We start from the raw sequence: 24,085 nt of genomic DNA on the forward strand, positions 1-24,085 counted from the left end.
GCTATAGGTATCCAACAATATGCCTTTCCGGGGGCTGGAAGGCCCTAAAAGGGTGCGCTCCTGTTCAGCGCACGGGAGCCAGAGTCTTTATTCCGACAGGCACTAAAATTCGGGACAGCAGAAAGGAGACCCTGCGATGACACTGCTGAGCAGAGCGGAGCAGGCACAGCACGGACGCCCCAGGCCGACCTGACGACGGCCCGGCGCGACCGGACGAAGAAGGACCCTCGGCCTCCCGGCGCGCGACTGTCCCGGCTCCCGGGACTTAGCGCGCTCCCCAGAGCGATTTTTTTCTCTAGTCTCCAAAACCGCCCTTATGGCTGAGGTGAAGGTGAAGGTGCAGCCACCGGACGCGGATCCGGTGGAAATAGAAAACAGGTAATGCAGTGAAGCCAGGTTCCCAACTCGGGGCGAGGAAGTCAGCCGGGCAGCCGGACCCCTTCTCTCGCAGGCCCGCGGAGTGGCCGGAGCAGGCTTGGTGAGCACGCGGGAGCCGAATTGCGAGGTTCTAGACGCCCCCCTCCGGACTTGGGAGAGCAGCGATGACGACTTGGAACCTTATGTAACTGGCTGCTTCAGGATTCTGTTAGGATTCTGTCAGAGTAGTGAGGACACACTTGGAACTCGACGACGGCCAGTGCTTGAAGAGAGACGTGCATTTTCCCTGTAGTCCTTGGGCATGTTTGAATTCATGTTCGATCTCAGGGTTGCTTGGCGTCCAAGGGAAGTTCCATAAGAGAACGTTCGGCCAAGTCAGGGTTCAGTTTGTGATTTCAAAGCATCATTGATGAGTGCCTTAAAGCCAATACTCCCCTATAGCGTACAGATATTTTTAATTATAATGTACAGATATTAGGTAAAAGACAGCAATTTTCTCATCAGTTGTGGATACTAAATTTATTACTCCTAAGGAGATATTTGAATTCGTTTGGAAGGGATAATTTCGCAAACAGACTCCAGTTGTGAATCCCCATAACACATCCCCACCCCCGTATTCCACATTAGATCTGTGGCAGACCTAATGGCTTCATTTTGTTGTACTTATTCCTATTGATAGCACTGAGGTTTCAGCTTTAATGTGTAACTATAATGGAGCTCCCTCATTTGCCTTTTGGAACAAGCAAACATAAATCATTAATACCTTTATTCCTAGAATTATAGAATTGTGCCACCAGTTCCCTCATGGAATCACAGATCAAGTAATTCAAAATGAAATGCCTCACATTGAAGCCCAACAACGGGCAGTGGCCATCAATAGACTGTTGTCCATGGTAAGGTGAATTCACTTAATTCATGTCATTTGTTGTATATTAACGGTTTTCATTGCTTCCTGACACATAAGTGTGATGGCTAACTCTGTAGCTTGACAGGGAGATGAGAATCCTAGGTATCTGGCTATCTGCTGTTTCTGGGATGTTTTGGAATATGGTAGTATATTTGAATTGTTAAACTGAGATGAGCAGGCGAGAGGGCAACCATCCAATCTAGTACCGGCTTAGTAGAACCAACAGATGGAGCACCGAGGAGTTTACTCCAGACCTACTTTGAGTTCCAGTACCAGTCTTCAGTCTTCACCACTCTGTCCACAGGCGCCCCCCCCCCCATCTCATCTACACCACTGACACGCTGTCTCTGAGACTAATGCATCAGGTCGATGGCATTGATCTGTGCCCCTGGCCTTCTTGAGTCTCTAGCTTGAAGGGGGGATATTACAAAGTTCTCACCTACCACAATCACACGAAGTAATAATAGCACGATAAGCCTCTCTTTAGTAAACCAGCACACTAATTGAAAAGCCAAAATTTGTGATTTGATTCCAAACCAGAGAAAGACTAGACTGTCTGAATTGAAAGAGGAAACAATTATGTGCTATTTGACAAGATGAAGAAATAAGTACAATTCTGTTATAACTATTTATATTATTAGCTTAATTGACCCAAAAGCACACATGGATTTAATCTGTTCTTGCCTTCTTTTGCTTTCTGCTGCTAGCACTTAGCTATTTCCTATAAAGTGTTTCCACTGTGATTTTTCTGTGAGTTATCACATAGCCTATTCATTGGGTATCACAATATCATTCAGAGGTTTTCAAGAGCAGGAAGAAGTACACCCTCACCTGCCAGAAACAATGCAGTGGATTTTTTCAGGGAAGCCCAAGAACCTGAGGCCCTAAAGCCTCTACCCCACCAACTACTGCCCCATGCTTTAAACCTGTGTCTGTCTCTCTTCTTTTGAATGCCATTGAATTCTGAGGGCATTTTGGGTTTTTTTTTATTATTATTATTAGCAGTAACTTTTACACTTCCAGCCTTGTGTTCTGTCTAAAGCTCTAGCTAGGGATCAGAATTTGGAAAACTTTCTCTATGAGCTGGTAAATATAATATCCTCTGTGTCCCATCTGGTTTCTGTTACAACTGTATTTCTTGTCATTTTAACAAGAAGCAGCCACAAGCCATGAACAGTGATATGTACACATGAGGGTGCAACTTTTTCTGATGAAATTTTATTAGTAAAAACACAAGCAGTGGGCTAGTGACTTTTGTTTTCACCCAAAGAAAAAGAGGTGTTGGAGATTTCTGGGCTTCTTTGTTATCCTTTAGGACTCAGCTCTGCGGCTGTCAGGAAGCTACCTGGAGCCCCCAGGTTTCGCAACAGTAATTTCTCTGAGTTTGTATCCACCATTGTTTCTCTCTTAATGCCAACTGGATAGTATTGAAGTCATCTCTGTGCTCCCTTTTTAGAATTTGTTTTGGCCTGAGAGTGTAGCTCAGAGGTAGAACACTCACCTAGCTTGCATGATACCCTCAGTCTTATAATTATGTCAACAGATTGTCCCTTTAGCAGCAGGGGACAGTATAGGTGTTTAGTGAGTGACTAGAATAGACTGAGTAAATGACAGAAGGAAGCTTCTGAATTGAGTTTTGTGGTCCCACTTTGCCATTTGGTAAATTGGGGAAGGAGGGAGGGTGTTGCCATTTATCCAGTATGTAAACATGTTTTACAGTCTTAACACACGGTAGGGCCCCTTCTTGGTTATAATTTCCTATAATCGCTGCAAGTCCAGTGGTGTACACATCTGAATTCTCCAAATGCTAGGATCCAAGGAGGTTCAAAAGCATGGTAGAACATACTTTATCTTACTTTGCTTCATTATATAGCATACCAACACTAGAGACCTTTTGTTCATTGGTTGACCTTTCTGCCTAATTCTCCTATCACATAATTAAAATTGTACATATTAGTAAATGTCACTAATAACTCATAGTTTAACTTTAATGTGCTGTTGAATATTTATGTTTATACTTTATCTGGACTGAATTTTTATTAATATTATTTATAATTATATGTATTCATACTTTATGTAATTTGGATTTTTTTGAATTTCAGTATGGATTTTTATATTATCCTAAAGTAGCTTTAAAAAAAGATTTATTTATGCCGGGTGATGGTGACATATGCCTTTAATCCCAGCACTCGGGAGGCAGAGGCAGGCATACCAATGTGAGTTCTAGACCAGCCTGGTCTATAAAGCTACACAGAGAAAGCCTGTCTTGAAAAAAAAATTATTTAATGTATGTGAGTGTTTTGCCTGCATGTATTGTCTGTGCACAGCATGGATGACTGGTACCTGCAAAGGCCAGAAAAGGGCACTGGATTCCCTGAAAGTAAAGTCACACAATGTTGTAAGCCACCATGTGGGTGCTGAGAACTGAACCCCAGTCCTCCTTAAGAACAGCTCTTAACTGCTGAGTCATCTCTTCAGCTCTCAGGGTTAAGAGCACTTGATGCTCTTACAGAGGACTTGAGTTTGATTTCCAGTACCCACATACATGATGGCTCACACCAGGCTGTAACTGCAGTTCCAGGGAAGCAGTGTCATTCTTTGGTCTCCATCAGCATTGTATATATGTGATTCACAGATATACATCTTGGCAAAATACCTATATACAGTAAGAAATAAATTTTTTAAAAAGTTGTTTATGCCCTGGCCAAATGACCAAGCCAAGATAGCATTTGAGACATTGTTAATTTCTCCTCTAGCTTGTAATATCTTGAGACAGTTAAGTTTTTAAAAATACCTTGTTTGTGATGTAGGCAAAATCCTTAGTCTCAGGTAAGGAACTGACAAATGTGAGAGACAGCATAGTTTAGTCTGTATAATAAACACATTTAAAACTGTATTGACACTTACTATTGGACTTGATGTATTTCCAGAGTAATTGACTACAGTTTTCTATTTTAAACACTTTAGGGTCAGTTGGATCTCTTAAGGAGCAATACAGGCCTTTTATATAGAATAAAAGAATCTCAAAATGCTGGGTAAGTAAGCACCTGTGTTTTTTTTTTTGTTGTTGTTTGTTTGTTTTTGTTTGTTTGTTTTTCTTCAAGACAAGGTTTCTCTGCTTAACAGTCCTGGCTATCCTGGAACTCATTCTGTAGACCAGGTTGGCCTCGAACTCACAGAGATCTGCCTGCCTTTGCCTTCCATGGGATTAAAGGCATGTGCTACCTCTGCCCAAACACCTGTTTTTTAATTTTAAGAAAATTTTTGTTATATAAACGTAAAGTACGTATTAGAAAAGAAAAGCTAATATAGTAACAGGTATTGTGACACACACCCAAATCTCAGCACTTGTGTGGCAATATATTTTTTATGATTTATTAAAACTTGTCCTAGGATTCAGAAAAGCAAAGTCAGCCTCAAGCTATAGAGATCAGGCAGTGGTGATACACACCTTTAACCCCAGCAGCCAGTAGCTAGGCAGTGGTGGTACACACTTTTTATCCTAGGACTGAGGATTAAGAGGTAGATGGATCTCTATGAGTCTGAGGCCACCCAGATCTACACAAGAGTGAATTAGTATAAAAGAGAATTATAGCAAAAAGCAGAGAGAATGAGAATTATAGCTCACACCTTTAATCCCAGTACTCATAAGAGGGGCAAGGTCTCAGAATCAGGCATTCATTCTCCAGCCACATTGAGGATAGGAGGCATTGATTTTCCAGCCACGCTGAAGATAGGAAGGCTCAGTATCAGGCATTCATTCTCCAGCCTCATTGAGGATTCTTCAGCCACTCTGAGGAGAGGCAGTAGGATCAGCCTATTCAACCTGAGGTAGTGGTAAGAGTTAGTGGCCCGCTACTTTGCTTTTCTGTTCATCAACCTAAAGTTTGACCCAAATATCTGTCTCTGGGTCTTTTATTTTTCGCGTTACACGCTTGGGAAGTAGGACAAAAAGTTTAGTGTCATCCTTAGCTACACAGCAAGTTCAGGGCCAGCCTGAGCTATGTGAGACTGTCTCAAATAAATAAATCAATGGTGTATAATATATACATATATATACATATATATGTTATTGTGTGTGAGTGTTGTCTGTCTGTCTGTGTATACTTAATGTAGCTAAGTGTAGTGGTGCACACCTATAATCTTGATACACTTGGGGGACAGAGACAGATGGATCTTGAGGTGGAAGACAGTTTAGACTATATATCAAAAGAACCTGCCTTACAATAAGAAAACAAAACAAACTGATGTAAACTCATACCATCCCTGCTCTCTGTCCTTTGTGTCCATTTCTCAGAGTAACTGTTCTTGGTAATTTCTTCTAGATTCATAGGTGATTATATATTTATATATTATCTCTTTTTTCTTTCTTTTTACAAAACAAAACTGGATCATGCTATCCATACTGTTTTGTAACATGTTTTTTTGGTTTTTTTTTTCACTTATTGTACCTTGGACATCTTTTCATGTTGATACACACAGCTCTGTCTCATTCTTTTTTTAAGTTAAGCCCTTCTTTTGGTAAATAAGTCAGTGTGATGTCCTTGGCTGCTTATTAGCTTAAGTAGTTATGCAGATGATAACACAACCCACATTTTTTTCCTTTTTTAATTCTGCTTTATTCCCTGCAGTAAAATGAAGGGGTCCGATAACCAAGAAAAACTAGTCTACCAAATCATAGAGGATGCAGGGAATAAAGGTGAGCATGTGAAGGATGGTGCACTATCTTTAGGTCTAGACCTAACATGTTTCTTTGTTCTGTTTATTTCATTTTATTTTTAAAGAGAGGATCCCACTATGTAGGCCAGGTTTTCATATTATCTTCTTGTCTTGCCTTAGTGGTGAGATTGCAGGCATGCCCGTTCACTTGCAGCTGAGCACATATGTTTTGTACATACTCTCTGTCCGCATGTACAACTTTCTTTTGTGGAAAGAAAACCACAGCTTTATTTTTTTCTCTCTTACAAATGGAATGTTGCTTAAATAATAGAAGTACATGCATTAAAACTGCTAAACTATTGTTTTTTTGTTTGTTTGTTTGTTGAAGATGGCAGATGACCCCAACCTAAATTTAAGTTCCTTTTTTAATTTTTACAGTCTTAAGTGAAACTGTCAGAAAGTTGAGATTAGGGTAAAGGATTGAATGAGAGATAGGATATAAGTTAATTCAACCCCATTCATATGTTTTTCTCTATTACAAAGATGTTCTTGGTATATATTCTTTAGAAGATGCACTAGATGATGAGGCATCCCTTTATTTTAGTACTCAGGAGGCAGAGGCAGGTGGATGTCTGAGTTCTTGTTCAGCCTGATTTGTGCAGCAAGTTCCAGGCCAGTGAGGCCCTGTCAAAAAACAAAACACACTGAGATTCAAAGAAATTTCCAGTTAGAATATAAAACATACACCTGGTTACTGACTCTTGTACTTTTGTTTCTTTATACAATTTTTTGTTTGTTGTTGTTTTTTTTTTTTTTTTGTCTTTAGGCTCTTAAGTTTCTGAAAACAGTTATAAAACTTCGTGTTAAAGGATGTGCTGTCAGCTTTCCTACTTTCTTACAGGAATATGGAGCAGAGATATTCGATACAAAAGTAACTTGCCATTAACAGAAATCAACAAAATTCTCAAGAATTTGGAAAGTAAAAAGCTTATCAAAGCCGTGAAGTCTGTAGCAGTAAGTAGTTGGCTTCCTGGGTTTCTTCCCTTAAATTCAATTAAGTAAGCTGTTCCAGCTGTGTTTTCAGCCTTTCATTCTTTAATTTATGTTGGAATTTAAGACAAATGTTTTAAAAAGGACTAAAAATTTAGTTCCTGTTGTGCTGACTTAAAGCTGCGGCCTCCTGCACTCTTGATGTCTTGCCATTTCAGACTTTGTACTATATTCAGTAAGAAATTCTGGCGTCTTGAATACATTTCCTAGTTTTCATGTTGTGTGAGATAACTCTATTTGTCCTACACATTATCTTACTCAGCAAGTGTCTGTTGATTGGGCTATGGCAAGTACTGCCCTGAGCTTGGAATACATTAATAACCAAGTCAGAGAAAGGTCCCTGTCCTGTGTCTCTTACACCATATTGGTGGTTTTCTTTTCTTTTTCTCTCTATCTGGAATATTCAGTGATAGAAAGGTGACCTGTCATGAAGACATGGAATGATCTTAATGCCTATTGCTTGGTGTAAGAAGTCATGCTGACAAGGCAACATGCTATGACTCCAACTAGGTGACATTGTGGGAAAGTAGAACTGTTAAGACAGTAAAAAGACAAACATTTGCCAGTCTTGGGAGTAGTAGGGTCATGGGGAATATTGCGTAGATGAAGCACAATAAATGTTTTGGGGCAGCTAACTAGTCTATATACAAGAGTGTTAAGTGTGTATTGAAGCCTATAGACACAGCACAGAGTAATCTTAACTGTACTGTTTTATTTTGAGAGAGAAGTAATGTAACTAGGGCTGGTCTTGAATGTTGGATCTTTTCTGCCTTAACCACCTGATTGCTGGGATTTACATGTGTATGCCACCATACCCAGCTATCTGCATTGTTTTTTAACTTTTATAAAAGTCACTTAGAAATTAGGGGGATGCCAGAGTGGAATGTAGAACTAGAAACTAGGGATTGGATATGGCTCAGCAGTTAGAAGCAATGGCTGTTCTTCCAGAGGACTCAGGTTCGATTCCTAGCACCTACATGGTGGCTCACAACTGTCTGCAACTTTAGTTCTAGGGGATCTGACACCCTCTTCTAGCCTTTGTGGGTAATAGGCACAGACATACACAAATATGCACACACACTAAGTAACTAAATGTGGCAGAATTTTGGAAATTATACCCCTAGGGGTTAGAGGAATAGGGGCTAACCTAAGTACTTGTAGAATGGTGTCTATAAAACCGAAGACAACAGAAAATGTGCTTATGTATCACACCATATCTAAACCAGTGTTCTTTTCCTTCCCATGAGGCTCCTGATCCTACTATGCATAGAGAGCCATGAGCAGTGCAGGATGCAGTATAGTTCCTTCTCAGGTTAGAGACACTGTCTACCCCCTCCCCCCAAAGGTGGCCCTCACTTTAGCCAACCATCCCAAGTTCGGTTACTCGGCTATCTTTGCAGTAATGCTTTCTACACATCTAAAAATGTTCTAACAGATAAACTTTAGTTTTTAGGTTTAGTTTCTGGAAAAGGTTATAAACAAATGATCTGTGTATATTCTTTCCTAGGCCTCCAAAAAGAAGGTTTATATGCTCTATAACCTGCAGCCAGACCGATCTGTGACTGGTGGAGCGTGGTACAGTGACCAGGATTTTGAATCTGAATTTGTTGAGGTGCTTAACCAACAGTGTTTCAAATTCCTACAAACCAAGGTGAGGTCATTAAGGAAATATCATAAGCCCTTTAAATATCTGCTCCATGAAAGATTTACTCTTGTGTATCCTATTTTATAAGGTTGAAAAATCCTAAAATTGGAAATTTTTACTAAACAATTTGCTGCTGTTGGTGTAGCATGTGTTAACTTCAAAAAGCACGAGCATGCATTCTTGCTTAAACTTCTTGTTTCAACCTTCCAGGCAGAAACAGCAAGAGAAAGTAAACAGAATCCAATGATTCAAAGAAACAGTTCATTCGCTTCATCACATGAAGTATGGAAGTACATCTGTGAACTCGGCATCAGTAAGGTCAGAACTTACTTTCTGCACTGTCATATAAGGTGTAGTTGTCTTCACAAGGCTGTAGCTTACTGTGTATTTGACCCAGCACCCCTTTTACGTACACACTGTGCTGAACCCACTTTGGGAAAGTGCTGTCCTAAAGTAGGCAGAGGCCTTCATGGTGGTCTGACTCTAGCTGAACTATTTTTGAGCACAGTCCTGGCAGTGCTGTCACCACCCAGTTGTACTAATAAGTTCTTGATTGTGTGACAGTTGAGCTTGACACACTAGTGTCATTTATTGGTATGTTCTTACCTAATGAAATGTAAGTAGTATCATCAGCACCCTTTTGAAGACCTGTACATGAATACACTGATGCTTTTCATGATCAGCAAAGAAGCCCAAGTGGCATTTGGACAAATCATCTTCACTTCCTGGTTCCCAGATTTCTCACTGATAAAAACTAGAAACTAGAATTATTCCATGGCTCAAGTGTCTCTCTGTTTAAAGTCATTTCAAGAATGTCCATCAATTGGAAGGAAGAAGTAGGTAGACCTCCAGGAGCAAATTCCAGGACAGCCAGGACTACACAGAGAAACCTGTCTCATTAGAAAAAAGAAAAATCACCATCAAATTCTTGGGGAAGGAGATTTCCTGTTTGTGGTTTTGGGTAGGCTCTTTGTTGTGATTATTGTGTGATGCTAGGGATTGAACCCAGGGCTCATGCTAAGTAAATGTTCTGCCCCCGAGCTGTATTCCCGACCTTTTTAGTGGTCTTGTGTCATGGTGTTCCAACCGCTCCCCTTTTCTGTCAAATTCCTGCCCAAAAAAATCTTACCTCGTAAGATTCTGAGTTTTGTTTTTGTTTTTTTAAAGAATGGTGAGGACATCAGTCAGTGTGAAGTTCTGCATGAATTTAGACTTCTGTCCTCAGCATTTCAGTGGTCGGAGCTAATATGACTTACTCTTCTTTGTGCCTTCCATTACTCTTCCCCAGAACATGGCTTCTCCACTTCCCTAAACAACCATGACTCTTTGCTGTTTGTAATATTTCTCTGAAAGGATGCTTCCTTGTCCTTCATGCATGCTTTCTAGGTGGAGTTGTCCATGGAGGACATTGAAACCATCCTGAACACACTCATTTATGATGGGAAAGTCGAGATGACTATCATTGCTGCAAAGGAAGGCACTGTTGGCAGTGTAGATGGACACATGAAACTGTACAGGGCAGTCAACCCAATCCTCCCACCTACAGGCTTAGTCCGGGCACCCTGTGGACTCTGCCCCGTAAGTAAAAGCTGCTTTATTTTATACTTTTATCACCACCATGTGCAAATGCCACATAAAGAAAGAACGGGCACACCAGGTTTCCCAGCAAGTGTCATGTCACGTGAGCTATTCAAACCGCCACAGACTCTTGAGAGACAGATTGTTAATGAACAGGTCTTAAGTTATTTCTTGGAACATTCAGGATAGGGGCATGTCCTTCTGTTCTTGACCCTGAAATGGATAGATTTTCATTGGGACTAACCATTTCTCCTCTGTAGGAGGGAAATGAAATTTGTTGAAAAGCTACCATGAGTCAAACTTACTCTAATCCTTCTGTGCCCGTGGCACTGGTGGCATTATTACCCCTAAAGAGTGAGGGAACATAGGGCTGAGTGTGACTCAGTGGCAGAGCACATGCTTAGTATACACTGGGCCTTTCACCCCAGCTTTGAACCCCTAGTGCCCTCCCCAGAAAAGAAGAAACTTAGACTGAAGCAGAAAATGTCACTTCGAATACATACAATGCACTCATTCCTAGGTACTTTATAAACACTGTGCTGGACACTGAGGCTAGAGAGCAAAAGCACTCCCTGTCCCTGTGGCATTTACATTCTTGGGCTGCTATTCTGACATATTAGTTATGATAACCCTTGTCTATACCCCTAAGCTTTCTGTGACCCTGTTTCAACTTCTAAACAAAATCCAACATCCTGAATGTCCTACTTAACACCTTGCAAAGATAGTTAAACTTCAGTTTAGTACAAATTAAGTTGTTCCTAAGTATAGGACTCACTTTCTTTACTCCTATGAACCTGCTAATAGCCTTTTACCAGTGGGCAGGTGAATGGGGGTCACCTTTATGTGTTAATAGGCCTCCAAGCTAGGCAGGATAGTGTACACCTTTAATCCCAGCACTTGTTAGACCGAGCTTTGTGAGTTCTACATAGTGAGTTCTAGGACAGCTGGGGCTATATAGTGAGACTCTGCCTCAAAAAAATAATAATAAAAACAAGCTATAAACAAAAAGCTATGATCACAAAGTAGACACTGTTATATTGTGCTCCTAAATACAGTCCTAATCCATTCAAAGAGTGTTTTCTTTTTTTTCTTCTGTTAGTACTACTTTAAATCAATGGGGGTTTGATATTTTAAGACTTTAATTTGAAGCCAGGTGGTGGTGACATATGCCTTTAATCCCAGCACTTGGGAGGCAGAGGCAGGTGGATCTCTATGGGTTCGAGGCAAGCCTGGTCTACAGAGGGAGTTCCAGGATAGCCTTCAAAGCTACAGAGAAACCCTGTCTCCAGACACCAAAAACCAAACCAAAACAAAAAAACAAAACCCAAAACTTTAATGTTGAATGTTGAACTTTTTTTGTGTTTCTTTTTAAGGTTTTTGATGACTGCCATGAAGGTGGTGAGATTTCACCATCTAATTGTATTTACATGACAGAGTGGCTCGAATTTTAATAGAGAGCTGTGACGTTTACTAACATTTGGCAAATGAATTACTTGGAGAACAAATAATTCATGATAGAACATTCAGTTTCTTTGAAAGGACACTTCTATATAATGGATACTGACTTGCTGCTATGAAAACATATTTATTTCCAAAGATGGAACACAAAGCAGATGAAGTTTAATAAAGTTTAATAGCAAAGTCTCTTCTGAAGTAAGAAAATATCTTGAAGCTCTGGAAGACCAAGGAAAAAGAAGCCAGCAAACCTACACTAACCAAGTACTGTGATAACAGCTTGAGCGTGAAGATGACATATAAAATTACTTCTTAATGTCTTCATTGGAACTCATCATATCAGGTTTATTGTCACCATTTCTGTTGGTTCTTTCTTGGGTTTCATTGAGAAGAAATTACAAGTGGTGCAGGCAGGAACAGCTGATGTTGGGATGTGTGCAGACTTGGGGCCTGAATATAAAGTGGACATCCCTTTCCCACACTGTCCGTCCCTCTTCACTTCAGCAGTATTGTTTCAGAGGAGCGTGCTGCCACACTGACTTCTGTCCAGGACACAAGTTCAGATCAGTGATATTCCATCCTAAAGGGAATAATCTCACAAGTCCTTTTTTGTTAAGGTTGTAAATCTCTCTGTATGGCTTAATTGTACTATTTGCTGGAATTTTTTTCAGATTCTTACTTCATGCCTATAGTTTGACCCTCTCTGCCAGCAGCATCAAATTCAAATTTTGTAATCTAATCCCCGTGTGCAATGTGATCAGTAGGACCTTTGGAAGGTGACAGATCATTAGTGTAGATCTTCATGAGTGGAATTAGGCTTGTATAAAAGAGACCCAAAGTATTCTGTTGGCTCTCTTATCAGTCGAGAGCACAGGGGAAAGAATAAGGAAGTGGGCCCTTGTTAGACAGTAAATCTACCAGCATACTGGACTTCCCAGCTTTCAGAATCATAATAAACCACCGGTTTATAACAGCAGTTCTCAACCTGTGGGTTGCAACCCCTTTGGGGCTTGAACAACCCTTTTAAGGGGTCGTCTGAGACCTTCAGAAAACCCTGACATTTACATTACAGTTCATAACAGTAGCAAAATTATAGTTATAAGTATGGTGGTATACTCCTTTAATCCTAGCACTTGGCAGGCAGAGGTAGGCAGATCTTGGTTAGTTCAAAACCAGCCTGGGGCTGGAGAGATGGCTCAGAGGTTAAGAGCACTGACTGCTCTTCCAGAGGTCTTGAGTTCAATTCCCAGCAACCACATGGTGGCTCACAACCATCTACAATTCAATCTGGTGTATATGTAATAAATAAATAAATCTTTAAAAAAAAAACATACAAAGACATACAGAATTTAAATTTCAAAAAAACAAAACAAAACAAAACAAAACCAGCCTGATCTACATAGTGAGTTCCAGGACAGCCAGGGCTATAGAGAAAGAGACCCTGTCTCAAAAATAAAAGTAGATCATTGCCCTTCATTCTGAGGGGTGGGAACCTGTCTTTTTACAGTATTTTAGGCCGGTCTCTTTTTTTCTTATTCTTTTCTGAAAACCATGGTGTGATGTATCTAAGCAGAAAGCAATCACTGTAGTTCCTTAGTCCCAGCCATTGGGCACTGGAAAACACTAATTGTCATGCTGTTAAACAGAAGATAGACATATGCCTTTTAAGGATCTCAGCAGCTGATAATTACTTTCTCTCTTCCCTCTTCCTCTGAGACAAGGTTTTTCTGTGTGGCCCTGGTTATCCTGAAACATTGTAGACCATGCTGACCTTGAATTCAGAGATCCACCTGCCTCTGCCTTCTGAGTTTTGGAATTAAAGAACTCTTCCACTATGCCTACTTTTACTTTGTGATTTAAAAGTTTATGCAAAACATGGGCCAACTGAAAGGGTTCACACTTCACCGTTTTGGGGGCTTAGCTCTACCACCATTTGGCAGTATTCTAAGTGAACAGCATCATTAGAGTTACATTGAGATAAGTGGGACCAGTAAACTCCTATTCGCTGGGTCATTTTTATCAGACAAATTCTACGGCCAACTCTATAGAATAAGCATGTAATGACACCAGCTCTTTTTAAGTGTTAGATTATATATAAAATGCAGGTTTCTCCTCTACCTTTAGTGGGGGCTCACATGCTAAGAAGTGTTCACAGGTTCTGCCTGGCTATCAGATAAGTACTAGTCTTATTTTACTAGTTACTACATAACTACATATGTAGGAGAGTTAAAAGGGAAGAAAGAATCAAATTTTTAAAAATATGCTCTGTATTCCGTCTTTTGTCTGTTGTTTTGTTGGAGAAGACTCTCACTCTAGCCCACACTGGCCTAGAGTTTACTTTGTGGTCTAGGCTGGCCTTGAACTTATGGTAGTCCTGCTTTAGCCTCCCAAGTGCTGGGATTACAGGCATTTTGCAGCCGTGCCTGGCTTTCTATCGTCTTGGTAATTAGATACTAAGTTTTAGACTTGCAGTCAGTGTTCCTTGCCTCACCAAAATAAAGAGATACTTAAAAAGTTTTTCTTCATAGCATTTTTTGCTTGCAGCATATTATTTACTCTATTAACTGAGAGGGATAGATAAATTTAACAAAATGTAGCAACTGTGCTATAAATAAAATGAATTTGCCTATAGAAATAAGCTATTATCATGGGCCTCTAAAATCAAGATGCCACAAAGCTAAACTGCAGATGAAGTCCAGATACTTCTGTCTTTCCCAGTTAGCATTAGGTATTTTGCTCACCTGAGAACATATACTCTAGTCTGTTGCAGACACTGTTTAAAAGTGGTCCATAAAGCCGGGCAGTGGTGGCGCACGCCTTTAATCCCAGCACTTGGGAGGCAGCGGCAGGCGGATCTCTGTGAGTTCGAGGTTGGGATGGACTGACAGCCTCCAATACAATACAGAGAAACCCTGTCTTGTAAACCCCCCCCAAAAAGGGGGGGTCCATAAAAAATTAGACATTGCCAGCCATGGTGGTGCATACATTTAATTAAAGCACTTGGGAGACAGAGGCAGGTCCAGGCCTCTTGAGTTCAAGGCCAGCCTGATCCTACAGAGTTCCAGGACAGCCAGGGATATACACAGAAACCCCGTCTTGAAAAACAAAATTCACATAAGTCCACTTAATGGTTTTTCATGAATTCTCACATAAAACTCCCAATTTGACAATAACTGTTTTATATAAGGGTTTTGATAATAATTAAGCAAAGTAGTCAAATAATTCAATCCCATGGTGGGACGGACACATAGCTGGTATTAGGAGGCCTTTGGCCCAACCATCAGCTCAACAGCGAAGAGAAGAAAAGTGGTTTTGAATTTACTATATGACAGGTGAAGGATAAATGCAAAATATGTGCCCTGCAGCAGTGTGGTCCAGTAGGACAGGATCTTGAACTCGATCCTGCCTCTACCTCCCTCCTGCTGGGTTAGAGGTATGCACCATAACATCTGGCCAAGTAGCATTTTCTATAATGATGGAAACACTTAGTATTTGGTATTTAGTACAGTAACCTTGAGCCAGCTGGCTGGCCAGCACTCGAAACAAGTGATTAAACAACTAAGATTTGACTTAGTTGCCTTTGGATACTGCTTGTACTAGACAGCATAGCTCAACAGAGAACTCATTTGTATGCTCTCCCTCAGGGATTACTGAATCTTACACTGAAATGTATTAGTTTATAATTAAGATTTTAAGCAACTCATTTTAAATGTAGTAAAAAAACAAATTAATTTAAAAACATTAATAGTTATATCTTATGTAAGCAGATTTTTTAGCAGTGATTGAACCAAACCTATAATCCAAGTTTGAGTCTACTTGAATTTGAGATTAGTGATTATTTACTCTGCTTTTGTTTTTTAATTATTATAAAGTTATTAACTTACATAAATAACATCAGTTCACAGGTTGTTTTCTGCTATAGGATAAAGATATATTCACTTATCCGGTAGTGGTGGCACACACCCTTAATCCCAGCACTCGGGAGGCAGAGGCAGGAGAATCTCTTTGAGTTTGAGGTCAGACTGGTCTATGGAGCAAGTTCTAGGACAGACAGGGCTGTTACACAGGGAAACCCTGTCTCAAAAAACACTGTGTGTATACATTAATAAATAACTATTCCTGATACTGTCCATTCCCACATGAACACTTAAATAGACTTATATAATTGTCTTTCTTTCCTCCAAAGACACCTATTGTTTAAAGAGTCTGTACTAATTTATATTACATTTAGAAACCCCAAATCATTTCACAACAGCTTTGTAATCCATCTAGGGATAAATGTGGAAAATTACATTTCTGCAACAGTCACAGGTTCTGTGTTACCAAGTTTAAATACACTGGGGATCTTTGGCATCACAACAGTCAGAAAATCCTGGGAAATAAAAGTTTTATTTACTTTTTTACATATGATAGAAGTACATTAGAAACAAGAGTGAAATATTTTGTACATCAAATATATGCTAATATAAAAGTACATTTATCTGTCTCATAAAAACAAAAAAAAGTACATTTATAAGAAGGGGTTATTGTGAGAGTATAAAAAAAAATCTTGGAGGCCAGTCACTGGTGGCGCACACCTTTAATCCCAGCACTTTGGAGGCAGAGGCAGGCAGATCTCTGTGAGTTCGAGGCCAGCCTGATCTATAGAGCTAGTTCCAGGACAGCCTCCAAAACAATACAGAGAAATCCTGTCTCGAAAGACCAAAAGAAAAAAAAATCTTGGAATGATGCTTGAATGATCTCTAGAAGTTAAGAGGTTGAATTCTTTACAGAATTAAATTTGCATCATGGAAAAATTCTTTTTGAAGCTACTTAAAACTTAACAGTACAGAATGCTCCCTTGTTTTCCACCCTCTAGCATTACCTTCTTTTGGTTATCTTAGCGACCCCCCCCCCCCCCGCAAAGTTTCTCTGTGTAGTCCTGGCTATCCTAGAACTTGCTCTGTAGACCAGGCTGGGCTCGAGCTCATAGGGATCCATCTGCCTCTACCTCCCAAGTGCTGGGATTAAGGGTGTGCACTATCACTGCCTGTACTTCGTAGAGAATCTAAAATGTTTATGACTGAGCTCACAAATGGATGACCTGTAGCTTTTGCAAATCTTTTAATTGTAGTGTTCCCAGCTGCCATAATTAATGTAGGGATTTAAGCTGTTCCACAGCTTAAAAAAAGACATACATAGCCAGGCGTTGGTGGCGGATGCCTTTAATTCCAGCACTCAGGAGGCAGAGGCAGGGGGATCTCTGTGAGTTTGAGGCCAGCCTGGTCTACAGAGCGAGTTCCAGGACAACCTCCAAAACAATACAGAGAAACCCTGTCTCGAAAAACAAAACAACAACAACAAAAAAGACATACATACATACTTGTCACATTTCTATACTGCAACACTCCCTTATGACCTAATCCTGCTAGTCTTACTGAAGTTGGTATACAGGTGGCAGGATATGCAGACTCAGCATTCTTATATATTGGTCTCTCAACCTGTCAGAAGGACTCGGGTCAGGGATTTCAGTGATGAAGACCAAATTTGAGTTTATTATCTTGAGCCAGCTTGAAACAGCAGCTAGAGTTCTACGAACATTTGGGACCTTTAATCATGTTTTCTTCCCCTCAGTAAGAGAAAAATTTTATTTTAAAAAGGAAAAGGTGTCACTCATATACTTTGCATGAAAACCTGTCTTGTTTTTTGAGACAGAGTTTTGCTAAATATTTAGCCTAGGGAGGCCTCAAATTCAAGATCCACCTTCTTCAGCTTTCTAAGTCTCAGGAGTGGGTCACACCTTGCAAAGGCTACTGAGTTATAATTTGGAATGAGATTCAGGATACCAGGGTCTACTTGCTGCTGCTTTTCTGAGGCAGGGTCAAGCTAGCATTCACCTTGCTTTCTCTTCTATAGTGCTGGGATTACAGGGACACAGCTCCATGTTTGGTTCTACACTCTGACTTACGCTCTGGATCAACAGGATGGCTAAACTCTGTATCCCCCATCAAACAGGAAAGTACTCCCATAGTTACAGCTTTTCAAGAAGATTTAAATTCTATGAGGACTGAAAATGACAGTAATTTAGTGTATGTTCAAACAAGCTTGTTGTCTAGGCACTTCTGTAGCTTAACTGGACATTTCATGCCTAGTACTGTGTGGTAGCAGATGCTATTCCACCCCATTCTGGCATGCTACAGAGCAGGACTCACCCTGACTATTCTGGTACTTTCAGCATAGACTTTACCACACTAATCAGTTCATGAAACTCTGTGTTCTGAAAGTGACCACGGTTGGCAAATTTGTACAATTTGGCGTTCAGCCTATCTGCCACTTCTGCTTGTTCCTTCCAGGGAAGGAAGGGGTCATCAGTGGAGCCAAACTGTACAATATGAGGGCAGTTGGCCTTGATCTTCTCCCACTGCCAGGGGCGGCTGAAGTACCCTGTAGGAAAAAAATAGCCTATAGATATGCATGAATCATCACCCTAGACATCTGAAATGTCTAGTGGGGCCCTCTTGAGCCAGCTTGAAACGGCAGCTAGAGTTCTAAGAACATTTGGGACCTTTAATCATGTTTTCTTCCCCCCAGTAAAAGAAAATTTTTATTTTATTTATTTATTTTGGTTTTTCAAGGCAGGGTTTCTCTGTGGCTTTGGAGGCTGTCCTGGAACTAGCTATTGTAGACCAGGCTGGTCTCTAACTCACAGAGATCCACCTGCCTCTGCCTCCCGAGTGCTGGGATTAAAGGCGTGCGCCACCAACGCCCGGCCAAATTTTTATTTTAAAAAGGAAAAGGTGTCACTCATATACTTTGCATGAAAACCTGTCTTGAGTTCAGAACAGTTCTTTGGTTTTCCTATCTGTAGAGCTGGATACTATACTGACTTGCCAAGACAAAGAGGTTCAAATAAAACCAGGTCCTGGGATTCATTCTAGACTTCAGGTTGGAAGAGAGATCTATCTTACCTCCAAAGGTAGGTGGAAACTCTCTCATTTGCTATTAGATTTATCTTTCTAGGGCTATCTGAGAATGCTTTGTGTCTGTCCCATGTCTAGGGAAGGGGTTTCCTGGGTGTCCTCCCCAAAGACTTACCACTTGCACGCTCGTTTTCATCTCCCAAGTCTGATGTGTATGCAGATACCAATACAAGACCATATACCTGATGTGTCTCTGCATACCTGCGATGAGAAACAGTGGCGTTAACACATGGTGTTATTAAATCTGAAAAGCAGTAAGCTAGCTGATATAAGTTCAATAGTATGTGCTATTGAGACAGATGGAAAACAGCAAGAAAATGTCTCAATCATTGACATATGCATTCATCCACCTTTTGTATTCAGCACATTGGCCAACATTCTGATTCAGATTCCTGGCTCAACCCCAGAGCATGGAATTCAGAGAAATGGGATTAAGGCCCAGGAACCTGCAATTTAAGAAAAACTGGACAATGCCAGAAAAATAATTGTACTGCCCCCCCCACATGCATTCTCATTTGTGTTGTATTACAATTGTCCCCACTCCCAGACAAACTCATTGGCTCTTTAAGGACAGGAAAAGCCTTGCTGCTCCCTGAGCAGCACCCCACAAGTACATCTCATTATTTGCAGATGCCAATAGCAGACTAAGGAAAAATGTGAGACTCTGAAGAGGCTTTTGTGCTAGGAAATGTTTAGGGCTAGAGTCTCATTCTTAAGAATAACACCCCTCCCCAGAAAGCACCCAGATTGATTAAGATTGCCACACTTACCTTAATATATGTCTCCTACAAATAACCTTAGTACCATTATTATACACAATAAATTTAGCACTGCCTATATTCTTTATAAAGGAGTTTAGGTCAGTTCCCTAAACTGAATTCATTTTCTCATAGTTAGACTGAGATTAAATACTTTTGGCAAGATAGCTTTCCCATCACTTCAGGAACGCATGATATATGTCCCATTATCAATGGTATTAAGTTTGATCACGTGTTGAGGTGTTCCCAGCACTTTATATTGAAAAAGCTCAAAATCCCTTAGTAATAAGTCAGCTAGTGTGTCCCTTATGATTGTACTAGTTGCTATTTCTCCACACCCTTACACTGATGATTTGGGCATCATTTTTCTTTGCCTCTCTTAACTTTACAAGTCAATTCTTAGAAGGTTGCTGACAATCCTAATAAATCCAAAGGGCTTTTTTTGGGGAGGGGGTTCAGAGACAGGTTTCTGTGGTTTTGGAGGCGGTCCTAGAACTAGCTCTTGTAGTCCAGGCTGGTCTCTAACTCACAGAGATGTGCCTGCCTCTGCGTCCTGAGTGCAGGCTCTTTCCCAGGCACTATGATTCCTGGTCAGTAAACAAAGTCCCACCTTCATGGAGCTTCCATTCTATTAATAGGGTAGACAAGGAATCAATGTAGGGTGATAAAGGTAATAAAATATAAAGGAGATAGAGGAGGCAATAAGGTGAGGCTGCTTTTTTATATGGAGTTATTAGATTTCACCCAAAATGGAACATTCAGAGACACGGTAAGAGAAAGCCAGGAAGCTTATAAGATGGTGTCCCTGCTAGAAGGCTGAGCAGGACAAGGCAAGTGTGTACTTGGCATTTTCCAGGAACTATAATGACGTCGTCAGTAGGCCTGGTTGGGAGAAGAGACGAGGTGGAGGGAGACAGAGCTGAATAACAGGAAGCTTTCGAGTTATAGAAACTTTAAAAGGATCACTGCACCTGGTATAAAAGCAATCTGTTTCTTTCAATCCCTTAACAAACAAGGAAGAAATTAGGGTAGATTATGTTACCACTTTTGAGGTCAGCATTGTTCCCCCCTACAATGGAAACTTAAGAAACAGCTATTTCCCAAGCAAGCGTGGCCACAACCCACACACACCAGGGTAGCAATTCAACAGTCATACCTCATGGCTGCAATGGCCCCGGAGCTGTGGCCTATGATGATGGTCTTGTTATCACAGTGCAGCTCTGTCTCCATGAAGGGCAGCCAGATGCTCTCTCGGGCTGTAACTGTGTTCAGAGTAAAACAGTATGGTACTCAGAGGGGGCAGTCTGTAAGTGATGCTGTCCCACCTCTAATAAACAGCAGCTTACCACTTTAAACTGAGGCCCAAGTGGGAGATGAGGCTGTTTTAGTAGACCCCTGTACCGCGGTTTTAGGAAGGAGTTTTGCTTCTCCTACCATGTTCTTATGTTAATAATAATAATACATTACAATTGAAGTGAAGATTCCCCTCCCCGTTTTTCTTTTTTGAGAAAGAGCCTTACTATGTAGCAAAGGCTAGTCTGTAATTTGTTGTGTAGCCCATATTAGAATTTCCTTGCCTCAGGCTCCCAACTATCAGGATTAAAGGCATGTGCCACCATCACTGGCCTCAACTTTGAAGTTTTCATGTAAAAATTTAAACTTTGTGCCGGGCGTTGGTGGCGCATGCCTTTAATACCAGCAACTCAGGAGGCAGAGGCAGGCGGATCTCTGTGAGTTCGAGGCCAGCCTGGTCTACAGTGCTAGATCCAGGACAGCCTCCAAAACAATACAGAGAAACCCTATCTCAAAAAAAATTTTTAACTTTGCAAACAAATACCCCTAAGCTGGAGCTACAGTTCAGGGGCAGAGTGCTTGCCCAGGATGTGAGACCCTAGGTTTAGTCTCAGCACCAAGAAAAACAAAACATGCGCAGGCGCACGTGCATGCACACACATTCTCATTCTCTCTCTCTGTCTCTCTTTCTGTCTCTCTCTCTCTCTCTGTCTCTCTGTCTCTCTCTCTCTCTCTCTCAAACATTCTAAAACCCATGTATAATATATATTATTTGTTTCCTGAACCAAGATGCACCCATAACAAAAGGGGCAATGTTACATTTTTAAATATTTACGAACTCAACTAGATTCTGTAAGGCTTTATCAGTTTTACCTAAATTCTGCCTGAAAATGCCTGTGCAAACTTAAGGAAGATTAAGTCGATAGCTTACAAAGTTAAAAATCATATTTTACCATGCCCAGGTGCCTTTCTTGATTCTTTACTGAAATCTTCCATATCTTTTGGCTTACACCTGCCTCCTGGAGCACCTTGCTTTACTCGTTCTTAGTATGTTTTTATCTATGTTCTTGCACTACAACTCTGCTTCCTAGCTCCTCACTCCCCACTCCCCATATGGTGAGCTCAAAATCTAACAGATAAGGCTTTTCAAAAACAGGTTTAAAACTTACTTGGGTCAGGCATGTTTTTAGCCAAACACTGGAAACCAGGAATCTGAGATACAAAGAGGAAGAAAAAGCTAAATAAAGAGCTTAATTGCAACTAAAACTAAAAAAAAAAATGTGACACTTGATATGATTTTGCTCAATCCAGTAAATATTTGCAGATATAATGAAATGGATTAAATTGTGTTAAATATGAATATATACCTCATATATAGTTCTCTGTCGGTTTTATAGAGACCCCGCTGGGCAGTGGTGGCGCAGGCCTTTAATCCCAGCACTCAGGAGGCAGAGGCAGGTGAACTCTGTGAGTTCGAGACCAAGCCTGGTCTACTGAGTGACTTCCAGGACAGGCTCCAAAACAATACAGAGAAACCTTTCTCGGAAAAAAAAAAAAAAAAAAGAACACAGAGACCCCAGTCTACACTTGCAATCCATGCTTATCTCCAAGGCATCGATCTATAGAGAAGGCCTAAGTGAATGTGCTAAAGACAGAATGACCTGAGCCAAACAGAAAGAAAGTAAAAAATAATATAGAGACCATAGAGAAAGTTGGTTATCCCATCCTATTAGCCATTTCCAGCTCAACCTTTGAGTTGGTAGCTTTGCCCATAGCTTTCAGCCACAATCCTTAAGTTTTATTCCAAACAGATTCTATTTTCTCTTGAAATTCTATTCTAGAGGCCAAAGTAGGAAACTGTCTAAATGCTGGACTATGGAAGGGGTCTTCTTCTTTTCTTAAAAGTCAAGCAGCACAGGACGAGCGAGGGTGCAATGCTGTTTCTATAAAGCTCACAAAGAAGCCAAATTAAACAGTATTATACAAGATAATACACAAGGGCTGTAAATAAATTTTAAAAGGTGTAGCAAGAGGGCCAGAAAAGCACTTGCAGTGCGAGTCTGGTCACCTGAGTTCGATTCCCAGACCTATGTAAAAGGTAGAGAACTGATTCCACAAAGTTGTCTTCTTACCTCCAACGGCGCCTTCTGCATACCGTAATTTAAAGAGAAGCAAAATGAACTTCAGTCAGTCATAGGGATGGGACAGGAGGCGACAGATCAGTTAGAAGACAGTGGCAATGTTCCAGAGTTTAATTTGGGCTGAGAGTGTAGCTCAGTGGTACAGGGCACAAAGACACCTTGGGCTTGGATAGCACCGAATTGTTTTTTTTTTTTTTTCTAGGTTTGGTAGCTTATTATACGTTATATACATCCTTTGTAAAAATTAAATGTCACATGGCGATTTTTTTTTAATCTAAAGCAATGAATATAAACATAAAACTATCTGGGAAGTTTCGAATTTGAACTCACAGCAGCGTGTAGGGAGGGAGTATTCTCTACAGGGTTCCTTTAGTCTCAAAAACTGAGCCCTCAGTTTTTTGAGCTGCTTCGCCAGGCATGATCCTGGCCCCTAGTTTAAATCTAAGACTAGGCAGCATGGTCATTGTCGAGGACTCACACACTGGGCTCATCTGGAGGGTGGGCGGGCACAGGCTCAAGTCTCGTCTTCCGTCCTCCCTCCCTCCGCTCCGACCAAGCTGACCGCAGAGAAGGAGCTGAAATTCCTTACCTGTTCTAGCCTCTTTCTCACCCAGCCGTACCAGCCTTGGGTGGCTACATCCCCGCCTCCGTTCCCGGGAACAATCACTGCCTTGATAGGGAACGCCATGAACGCAGTCGCCTCAGACTCCTGCCCAGCTCGGACCAAGAGCGCTAGAGTCTAGACTGCGTCCGGGCCCGGAGCCCGCACAGAGGGTTTCTGGGAATTGTAGTCCTCGGATACCAGCAGCTCCTCAGCACCGGCTGCCAAACACAAAACCTGTGAATTGCCATCAAATTTCAATCACATTTGGGTTCCCTTTTCCAGCGTCCTCATACTCCAAGTCCCTTATGAAGTACTGGCAACAATATGCTCATAATGTGTTATCTTTGTATTAGGCATACCAAGATTTTTCTCCCCAGTGAATTTTCATTAGTTTAAGACAGTCTCATTATGTAGCCCCTACTGGCCTGGGGCTCTCTGTGTAGATTAGAATGACCTAGAACTCACATAGATCAGCCTGCCTCTGTCTCTTAAGTGCTGGCATTAAAGGAACGTGTCATCATATTTAAAAAGAAGTATTTTATTATTTATGTGTTTGTGCACCACATACATGGGTGTGCCTAAGGACTTCAGAAGAGGGTGTTGGGTTCCCTGGAGCTGGAAGTAGCAAATGTTAGTGCTGGGAATCGAACTCCAATAT

The 24,085-nt window shown here is 40.9% G+C and overlaps 2 protein-coding genes across 3 annotated transcripts; one reads left to right on the top strand and one right to left on the bottom strand.

The window, feature by feature from the left end:
• Nucleotides 1-36: 36 nt before the first annotated feature.
• Polr3f (RNA polymerase III subunit F) lies at nucleotides 37-12,645 on the top strand. 2 transcript variants are annotated; one of them, XM_005072575.4, is made up of 9 exons: nucleotides 37-378; nucleotides 1,154-1,271; nucleotides 4,253-4,320; nucleotides 5,917-5,984; nucleotides 6,846-6,958; nucleotides 8,502-8,645; nucleotides 8,850-8,957; nucleotides 10,026-10,217; nucleotides 11,591-12,645. In XM_005072575.4, the coding sequence occupies exons 1-9, from the start codon at nucleotides 317-319 to the stop codon at nucleotides 11,666-11,668; spliced, it is 951 nt and encodes a 316-aa protein (XP_005072632.1). In that variant the 5' UTR covers nucleotides 37-316; the 3' UTR covers nucleotides 11,669-12,645. The 2 variants fall into 2 exon arrangements, with proteins under 2 accessions (XP_005072632.1, XP_040602360.1); XM_040746426.1 differs by lacking the exon at nucleotides 37-378 and adding an exon at nucleotides 454-478.
• Nucleotides 12,646-16,042: 3,397 nt separating this feature from the next.
• Rbbp9 (RB binding protein 9, serine hydrolase) lies at nucleotides 16,043-23,582 on the bottom strand. The gene is made up of 5 exons (XM_005072574.4): nucleotides 23,413-23,582; nucleotides 21,852-21,894; nucleotides 20,546-20,651; nucleotides 18,747-18,832; nucleotides 16,043-18,095 (listed from the first exon to the last, which is right to left on the bottom strand). Exons 1-5 carry the CDS (start codon nucleotides 23,509-23,511, stop codon nucleotides 17,869-17,871), a joined length of 561 nt encoding a protein of 186 aa, XP_005072631.1. The 5' UTR covers nucleotides 23,512-23,582; the 3' UTR covers nucleotides 16,043-17,868.
• Between the last annotated feature and the right edge of the window lie 503 nt (nucleotides 23,583-24,085).

The sequence above is a fragment of the Mesocricetus auratus genome, unplaced genomic scaffold (assembly GCF_017639785.1).
Source record: "Mesocricetus auratus isolate SY011 unplaced genomic scaffold, BCM_Maur_2.0 Super-Scaffold_100004, whole genome shotgun sequence".
In the NCBI taxonomy this organism is placed as follows: domain Eukaryota; kingdom Metazoa; phylum Chordata; class Mammalia; order Rodentia; family Cricetidae; genus Mesocricetus; species Mesocricetus auratus.

Coding starts and splice junctions, on each gene's coding strand:
- Polr3f (XM_005072575.4), top strand. CDS start 317: ATGGCTGAGGTGAAGGTGAAGGTGCAGCCACCGGACGCGGATCCGGTG. Junction 5,985..6,845: donor AGAGGATGCAGGGAATAAAG/GTGAGCATGTGA, acceptor ACTTTCTTACAG/GAATATGGAGCAGAGATATT. Junction 6,959..8,501: donor AAGCCGTGAAGTCTGTAGCA/GTAAGTAGTTGG, acceptor ATTCTTTCCTAG/GCCTCCAAAAAGAAGGTTTA.
- Rbbp9 (XM_005072574.4), bottom strand. CDS start 23,511: ATGGCGTTCCCTATCAAGGCAGTGATTGTTCCCGGGAACGGAGGCGGG. Junction 21,895..23,412: donor TGAGAAAGAGGCTAGAACAG/GTAAGGAATTTC, acceptor TTTGTATCTCAG/ATTCCTGGTTTCCAGTGTTT. Junction 20,652..21,851: donor TAAAAACATGCCTGACCCAA/GTAAGTTTTAAA, acceptor CTCTGAACACAG/TTACAGCCCGAGAGAGCATC.